Source organism: Lagopus muta, chromosome 1, assembly GCF_023343835.1.
Source record: "Lagopus muta isolate bLagMut1 chromosome 1, bLagMut1 primary, whole genome shotgun sequence".
Lineage (NCBI taxonomy): Eukaryota > Metazoa > Chordata > Aves > Galliformes > Phasianidae > Lagopus > Lagopus muta.
This window is the reverse complement of record NC_064433.1, coordinates 192,053,758-192,063,306: the sequence shown is the minus strand read 5'-3', so window position 1 is coordinate 192,063,306 and position 9,549 is coordinate 192,053,758. Positions and strand designations below refer to the sequence as shown.

Genomic DNA, 9,549 nt, shown 5'->3' with positions numbered 1-9,549 from the left:
GTTACCACTTAGAGAGATCTCAGGTATTGATAACTGCCCTTCCATCCTCTGAGGCTTTCAGCACTTTGGCCCCAGTCCAGAGGAACACTTATGCACGTGTTCAGGTTGTGGCTGTGTTGTGTGGATGGGAAGACTCTCCATAACACAACCCATGGCAGATTTCGTGCTTCAGGTCCCTCTCTACATGCATGAAGAATGAAGTGTTTGCAGCACCCCTCCTCATTGCTTCTAAAGTCGTGCAACTAAGTTACAATCTTTTCTTCTGTTTTATTATTTTTTTTAAGGAGATGTTGTTAGGTCATGTGGTTTGGGTGAAAACACTGAGAAATTCCACTTCAAGGAGCAAAAGCCTCCCCAAAACACAGAAATGATCTTTAAAATCACTCATTTACAAGACTGACAAAACACAGTTCACTTACTTTCAACAAAGAAAAACAAAACCAAGCTAAATTGATCCACAATGCACACTATTGTTATTCTTTTTATTATCGCTGTTGCTCTTATAATTAGAAAACAAAGCTAATGCTGTGTCCCTGACCAGGAGGATAACTTTTGTTCTAGATGAATAAACCATAGCTCTGCTGAGATATTTAATCAAACACTGTCTGACTGATGAAACTGCTCCTGAGGGGAAAACAAAGCAAAACAAAACATGTTGTACATGTTAAAGTCATTAATCTCAGGTGGATTTCAAGTTTCCTGTTCTTTCTTTCCCTCTCCCAAATCTTGTTTTCTACTCCGTCTGCCACATGTAGAGGACAGAGTTTGAGTCTGGTCTGCTCTTACGGCAATACAATAGCGTTTCAGGTCAAGGAAGGCAAATCTTTGAGATGGGGTGAGGGTGTTAAGGATATCATGGGTGGTTGTAGAATGCGTAATAAGGGGAACGATTTAAGTTTGGGGAAAAAAATGACTTCAGACAATGCAGGATGGTTTCACTGATAGGACAAGGGGAAATGGTTTCAAACTAAAAGAGTGGAGATTTAGACTACATATAAGGAAGAAGTTTTTACAATAAAGGTAACCAGGCACTAACACAGGTTGCCCAGAGAGGTGGTGGATGCTCCATCCTTGGATCAGGTTGGGTGGAGCTTTGAGCACCTGGTGGAGCTGTGGCTGTCCCTCTTCACCGTGGGGGAGTTGGGCCAGATGAACTTTAATGGCCCCTTCCAAATCAAACCATTCTATGATTCTCTGATTCTGCTTCCTTCTTGAATTTTCCTTGATGCCCTAGATGCTGTTAGAAACGTGTTTGCAAACAAATGGTGCAGGAGAAGGAAAAGCCCAGGGCTGAGTTTTCCTCCCACTACCTCCAGAGCATCCTCCCAGCACTTCCCAGGCTGGTACCCTGGCCAGGCAACACACACACACACACTGGGATGATGCTGGTGGTTGCCTTCAGGGATCACGGTCCCTTGAGGACTCTTGTATCACCTTCCTGACAAAGACACCATTCACTGGATCCAGATTAGTCCCTCCTTTTCCCTATCCCTCCCATCACTAAGGAGTTTTCTAGTGGCAGCCCGTGAAACACTGATGGGCTGCCTGCTTGAGTGTGATCTGTGTTAACAGTTTGGTGAGTGGATGGTTGGACTTGATGATTTTAGAGGTGTTTTTCAGCCTTAATGATTCTATGGCTCTAAAACACTTCCCATTTTACAGACTAAATGAAGGGTCGGGTGAGAGCTTTCTGCAATGAATGTCATTTGCCTACCTTTGGGGAGCAATCTAAATGGTATAAAAATGGAATAGGGTGAGGATGTGGGGAGAATTCATCAAAAAATATAAAGCCAGCTGGATGAGTGCAAGGTTTAAATCCTCAGATTTGGAAATATCATTAAATATAAATTGTTTTATTAAATTGTGGATATTTCTTCAAACGATTAAATGCTACAAAGCCACCAATATAACATTTTTCAAGCCAGCTTGCCTTTTTCCCTCAGGGGTAAGATTGCAATATTTTGAAATAATAATATTTATGGGAATACATCAGCTGTATTTTTCCAGCTAGTGTAATTCAACAGAACTGTGTGGTAGGGTGCAGAGCTGAGCCAAATGCTACCAGCTTTAAGGATCTAGCAGGGCATGTTAGGAGAGAGGAACTATAGCATCACCCGACAGAGGCATACACATTAATTAGAGCCATTTCATTCAGAAACTTAAAGACCTCTGTGTTTCAGAGTCTTGGAAGCTGCTTACTGCAGAGTTGGTGCATGAAGATCTTGCCCTGCCATTAATGATACATTTTCCTTGCAGACTCTTGCAGAACTGGTTTGTAGCTGTTCTCACAAATATCTTCTGGGCCACACATGCACAGAAAACTATTTGGCAGCTACGTTTCATTGCAATTGCAATTGGAATTGCTGCTGATGCCAGGAGGAAAGCATCCAAAGCATTAAGAACAAGACGACTCTAATTTGCTGGATGAAAAAGGACAGTGCAACTAGGGATGTTGGTCAAGGTGCAGCCACTCTGGAAAGTAAAGGGCTCTGGAAACTTGGGAGTTATGGTAAAATCAGTGTAACAGTGTTGATTAACAGACCTTCCAGTATTGAGAGGGGAACTGGAAGAAGGAGGAGGACAGACTCGTCAGCACGATCTTGTGATAGAACAAGGGGAAATGGTTTCAAACTAAAAGAGGAGGGATTTAGACTGGATATAAGGAAGATTTTTTACAGTATGAATGGTGAGTCACTGGCACAGGTTGTCCAGAGAGGTGGTGGATATCCCATCCCTGAAAGCACCCAAAGTCAGGCTGGATACAGCTCTGAGCACCTGATGGAGCTGTAGATGTCCCCTTCATTGCAAGGGAGTTGGATTAGAAGACCTTCAATGGTCCTTTCCAACTCAAATGATTCTATGATTCTATGACAGCAGCCTGGGACATGGGCTGGGGCCACAAGGACTTTGGGCTCAAAGAAGCAAAACTCAGATTAAGCTAGTGGTGAAGGATTCTTAGAAAAGTAAGAAGATATTTTAAGCCTGGATGCCTCAAATTACAAATCTCCAAATGCCGCAGCCATTTCAGTTCAACATCTAAAGGTCACTTCCCACCCTGGGGTCAGAGGACCTGCAGATGCCTGGTGGACTTACATCTTCTCTTGCTCTGCAAAGATAAAGTTTCTTCTGGCATGGGAAAAGCAGATGAGGGACAAGGGTCTGACACTGTAGGAGTGAACTGCAGCTGAAAACAATGTGCATACAGAGCGTTTCTTCCATCTCACTGTTTTTTGCGCCAAGCAAAGACTCAAGACATCAGCAAGGGAGCAGGAAAAAGTCATTACAGAACAGAATTGAAATGCTCAAGTTTTCCTTCAGTCAGAACATGCCCTGGCTTCATCAGAACCTTGAATTAAAAAGAAAATTCCTTAAAAGAACGACGGCTGACCTTGTCTTTAAAATATCAAACAAAGCCAAATTCTGGCTTCGGGATCTGTGCCACCAACCTGTCTGCATGTCAGCCTAAAGACAACCAACTTCTCATCACACCGCGCTGCAGAGACGTTTCAGTCCACCAGTTTTTATGGGGTGACAATTACACAAACCACTGACAAAGTACCAAAGGCCTCTTTCTACCTGCTCAGTGCTGGGGGAGGGAAGGCAAGGAAGAGACCAATTCCAGTAAAGTAACCAAGGTGAAAAAAATATCTCTAAATTTACTACAGCACACAATGCTAGAGTACCGAATAGCTCTAATATTGCTAGTCGTACTATTTTCGCTCTCATTTTGCCACCATGCTATTTTCTTCCAGCTCCCAGGGGCTGCCCAGAGGCATGTCAGGAGCAGCTGGATCCTAGAGAGTGGCTGGAAAAGAAGAAAAAGAGGACAGCAGTGTTGTTATGGCTGTATTTCCTTCTGGGAAAGTGCTTAAATGCCCTGCTTTTCTGTAGGATTGATTTGTACAGCACTTTTCCTGGGGTACAGGCTCCCCAGAAATGTTCTGCGAAACCTCACAGGCTCTGATACCTTCTGCTTCTGGAGCAGATGCCTTTCCTAACACAGACACAGAGATTGTTGCTTGTAGCAAACATATATATACATATAAAGAGAGAGAGAGATGAAGTAATCTTAAGCTAAAATCTCCATTCCACAGCTTCTCAAATTGGAGTCAAGGATCATTACGGGTCCCTTCCAACTCGGGATATTCTATGATTCTATGATTCTCCTCCCTGCATGCAGAAGTGAGGAGCAAACCACCCACGAGAGACATCAGTCACATTTCTTAATGCACTCTTTGGGGACACAGGGATATTTTAGTGATGAGAGGATTGCTGATACAAGAGCAAAATGAGAATGGTGACTCTCCTCCCCTGAGTGCTCCGTTTCTTTGTCTTGATTGTATCTTGGCTAATTCTGCTCAAAATGAAGAGGCTGGGGAAAGAGGGAATACAGGAACTTATCTATCCCACGCCAGCGAGTGCCTCGAGCCTTGTGCCTCTCCCATCCTTGGGAAGGAGACCCGGCTTGCTTTCCAAGTAGGAAACCTTGAATGAAACATAATAAGCTAGCATTCTGCTGTTGCACCAGAAACTTCAGCATTTATTGCGTACTATTGTTAAGGCTTGTTTATAACATAGAGATATATTTACGTAGGAAGAAGAGCAGAGTAAAGCAGGAGATATATCTTATAAATATTTCTGTATGTCTGCGTACAAAATAAAATATGTACAGCCACCGATAGTGGTTTCCTCTGCACCAGGGCAGAGTCACATGAAGGACTGCTGTGTTCCCACTCCTTACTTTGGGGAATGGCTGCTACCTGCACGTCTGCACACCAGGACCAGACCCACTCTGCCCTCTGCAGTGTTTTGGGGCTGGTTCAATAGTTTTGCTTGGGGAAAGACACAGTGGCATCTTTTCCTAAGGAGGGGGTGGCCCATTGTGGCAGAGTTAAGAGTGCAAGACCCAAAGGGCAAGAGAAAGAGAGCAGGAGCTTTTTATGTTTTATTATTTTCCACTGGATTTTCACTTCAGTGTCATACTTTATCCTAATGGCTCCACTACAACCCAAGAACCCCATAACACCCTTCTCAGCATGCCCTATTCTCACTGTCTCTGGCATCTGGTTTTTTGTTTGTTTGTTTTCCATGGCTGAGTGTGAAAATCCATCAAGCCTAGACAAATTAGGGTCAGGTTTTCCTGTGGAAAAGTCCCATTGGAAGTCACAGACCTGCATAAAAGAAAGATTAAAATGAGCTGGTCATTTCAGGGCATGGACCTGAACTCTTTCCACTTTTTCCATCCAGAGTGGATGCCTCCATTTTAAAAATTAGGTCTTTGGCAACAAATGCAGTTATTGCTGAAAAGTTGTAGAGTTTTTGCTTCTGGGATGGTTCTAATGCAGACTCAGTATCTGTGCAAGAAGGCATAGGCAAGCATGAGTCTTGGTTATATTCAGACAGGAGCTGCTTTTCTTCCCCAAGGGAAAGTTTCTACTTTAGCTTCTCAAAATATTAAGGCACTTGATGGCTGGATGTCATTGGCAACCACAGGGAAGATTTTGGAAGAAGATACCATCCCAAATGAGTTTGTGTCTTCTCAGAGAGCATTTTATTGGTGGGGGAAAGCCTTCCATTTTTTACATTTCTTTAAAGTCACTTTTTTACTTGATGTGATTGCTTTTTTTTTTTTTTTCCTCCTACCATCTTTCTTCAAGTCTTTGTACAAGATGAGCAACATCTAGTCAAGGAAGTATTTTCTCTTCTCTGAAGCATCAGCAGAGCGAGGTGTTTTCATTTGCAGACGTATCTCTCGACAGTCCTCTCACACTTTTTACAGGTGACGTAGCAGCACCAGTGGTATTTGCAGTGGCACCTCTCCACCACTTTGTCCATGTAGGGGTTGTAGCCTCTGCCGCAGCACATCAGGTCACAGCTGTCACTCCCATTGGAGGTCTTGTTGCATTGCCTGGAGGAAAGGAAACATGGTGAGTGAGCGTGAAGCCCAGCAGGTCTTTCTGAACCAATGATGACAAGCTCTGCAATTGGACCTATTAGAGCAGGTCTGGAGGAGTCCACAAGGATGCTCTGAGACTGGAGCATATCTCCTATGGAGATGGGCAGAGAGCTGGGAGTTGCTGAACCTGGAGAAGGCTCTAAGAAGATCTTAGAGTGTCTTTCCAGTGCGTAAAGCAACTGTAGAAGATCTGGGAGGGTGTACATTGTCAGAAATGTAGTGACACAACAATAAGAAAGGGCTTTAAGCTCCTGAGCAGACTCTTACAGCCACTATTTAGCTCTGAACTTATCAGGAAAATCACAACCAATACATAAACATCATACTGGTTTTTAAGAAGGTTAAGAAGGATGACCCTGGGAACTACTAATCTGTCAGTCTTACCTTTGTGCCAGGAAAGATAATGGAACAGATCCTTCTGGAAGCGATGCTAAAGCACAAGGAAGGCAGGGAGGTGATGCAGGAGAACCAGCATGGCTTCACCAAGGGCAAATCCTGTTTGACCAACCTAATGGCATTCTATGATGGTGACACTGCATCAATGGACAAGGGGAGAGCCACTGATGTCATCTATCTGGACTTCAGTAAGGCCTTTGACGCAGTACCCCACAACATTCTTCTCTCCAAATTGGAAAGACATGAATTTGATGGGTGGACTGTTCAATAGACGAAGAACTGGCTTCAGGATTGAGTCCAGAGAGTAGCGTCACTGGCTCAATGTCTGGATGGAGACTGGTGATGAGTGGTGTCCCACAGGTTAAGTTCTGGGACCAATACTCTTTAATATTCTCATCCATTACATTGTCAGTGGGGTTGAGTGCATGCTCATCGAGTTTGCTGATGACACCAAGCTGTGGGGTGCAGTCAACACACCAGAGGGATGTGATGCCATCCAAAGGGACCTAGACAGGCTGAGCAGTGGGCCCCGGAGAACCTCACGAAGTTCAACAAATCCAAGTAAGGTCTGCATTACCAATATTAGCTGGGGGATGAAAGGATTGAGTGCAGCCCTCAAGTGTGTGTACTGAGAACTCACCGAGGACTCCTCAGTGTGGAGTCCTCAATACAGGAGAGACATGGAACTGTTGGATCGTGTCCAGAGGAGGGCCACAAAAATGATGCAAGGGATGGATCACCTCTCCTACAAGGACAGGCTGAGAGAGCTGGGACTGTGCAGTATGGAGAAGAGAAGGCTCCAGGGAGATCTGATAGTGGCCTTTCACATTCTAAAGGGGAGCTACAGAAAAGAAGGGGACAGACTCTACAGCAGGGTCTGTGGTGACAGAACAAGGGAAATGCTTTCAAGCTTGAAGAGGTGGAGATTTAGGTTTGATATATTTGTTAATATATTTACATTGAGGGTGCTGAGGTACTGGAATAGGTTGTCCAGAGATGTGGTTGAGATGTGGTTGATGCTCCATCTCTGGAGACTTTCAAGGCGAGGATGGATTGGGCCCCAGGCAAAGTGATGCAGCAGTGTACACCCCTGTTCATTGGAGTTGGATTCGATGACCTTTAAAGGTCCCTTCCAACTCTAACGATCCTACAATTCTATGGTTCTATAAACAGCTATCCCATTCTCCTAAAATTGTCCAAGTGGGATCACTAGATGTAAAAATGCAACAGGCATTGATTTTTGGATAAGATGAACCATGTCCTGCAGATGCCATTTCTCCAGGAGTTGTAGAGATCATAGAATCAATGAATCACAGAATCATTAAGGTTGGAAAAGACCTCTAAGATTCCCAAGTCCAACCCCAACCCGTCCCTACCATGCCTGCTAAACCATATCCTTAAGTGCCGCATCTCCACTGTCCTTGAACACCTCCAGGGATGCTGACTCCACAACCTCCCTGGGCAGGCTGTGCCAATGCCTCACCACTCTTTCCGAGAATAAAAATTTCCTTATATCCAACCAGAATCTCTCTGGTACGACTTAAGGCCATTACCTCTCACCCTAACACTGTTAACCTGAGAGATGAGGCCAAGACTCACCTCACCACAACCTCATTTCAAGGAGTTGTACAGAGCCATAATGTCTCCCCTGAGCCTCCTCTTCTCCAGGATGGACCAAAGCAATCCCCTCAGCTTTTCCCCATATAGCCCAGGGAGAAAACACTCATATTGGGTCAGATACTTGGCTGGAAACCAAAGCTTCAGGGCAAAATATCTCATTGTGCACCCAGCACAGTGAGGCTGTGAGCTGGATGGACACTTGACACTAATGTAGGAAAGGCAGTTTGATGACTATGGTGGCATTGCTGGCATCTCTCCTAAATTCCCTCCTGCATATCTAGTTTGGACAGAAACAGTGTAAGGCCAGTTGGGGTAGAGAAGGAAGAGAGGAGCATGAGTCTGACACTTGGACTGAACAGTCCAGTAACAGAAGAAAACAAATCCATGAGATTTATAGGAATTCTTCATGAGGTAATGCTTTAGGAAAAGTTATGGTATTAATGAGGTGTTGAGATTTTGTTCTTGTTCTTCCCTTATTTATTTCTGACTCAGTCAGGCCTCCTGTTTGTTATTTCTGACTCGCATTCCTCACCAGGCTCATTTTTTTAAAGGCTCCCCCCCTTCTCCCCTTCATTCGGGAGTGTGTGTAAATATTTAAAAACCTTTGAAAGCTTCTACCAAAGATGAGGGCTGCCACCACACTGAGTGTGTTTGCCCAGTGTTGAACCAAAGGCACTGTTACTGCCCCACGGGCCAGGGCCCCTCCTCCAGGAAACCTTTGAACAAATCCTCATAAACAGATTCATAAAGGCAATAAATATTCAGAGCAAATGTTCAAATATAAGGATGTTGATATTAGAAGACGGTGGAGAATTTGACGATCTCACTCAGCTTTACTGGAGACTGGAAAGGCTGCTGCCCAAAGGTTCACCTAGAGACGGTGTTCCCTATTGTCCTAAGAACCCATTCAAATGGCCAAGAAAAGGGAAATGATGACCCTCTGACTCCAGTCCACCACCTAGGATCAGTTTTATCCCATTTAGAGAGCAAAACTCTTCCACTTGCTGTCTGGGAACAGTGAATCACCCTTTCCTTGATCTCAGTTCCTGTGGTTTGCAAAAAAAGAAATGGGATTGAGGGATGGAGGGAGGGAGGGAGGAGATCAAAACAAGATTTCCCATAGCAGCACCCATCCTATACAGCTTAAAATGTAGGGAAAGAATAAAATCTTACCAAAAAATCTTCAGGCTTATCACCATTGTTAACCAAATATCAGGGACATTCTGGAAGATGGGAGGATGAAGAGCCAAAAGGACTGCTATAACCCTGTTTTGAACCTAAATATGTTTCCAGAAGACTTTTCTGATCATGCCACTGAGCATGTTTGGTTTTCTGTTTAAAATTATAGCCATGGGTGAATTTTCTTAATTTTCTTCCCTTTTTAAACAAATAGAATAAAAAGTGAGTTTCTCAGCTGTAGCTACCCATGTGAAAAGCGAGTAGGGAAGACAAAGGAGCAAAAAGACCAGAGTTTACCCACAGAAGCTGCTCCTGGATGTCTGCTTTCCAAGCCCACGGCTGCAATCCCATCAGGCTCCCTGCTGATGGGTTAAGTTCAATGTCATTTGTTTTGGGCC

The 9,549-nt window shown here is 44.2% G+C and overlaps 1 protein-coding gene across 2 annotated transcripts in view; it reads right to left on the bottom strand.

Moving 5' to 3' along the window:
• Window positions 1-328: 328 nt before the first annotated feature.
• WNT11 (Wnt family member 11) overlaps window positions 329-9,549 on the bottom strand; it is a 33,716-nt gene continuing 24,495 nt past the window's right edge. For both annotated transcript variants that reach the window (XM_048951682.1, XM_048951685.1), the window contains one exon: window positions 329-5,908. In XM_048951682.1, coding sequence (XP_048807639.1) covers window positions 5,734-5,908 — 175 coding nt within the window. In that variant the 3' untranslated portion in view covers window positions 329-5,733. The remainder of the gene's footprint in view (window positions 5,909-9,549) is intronic.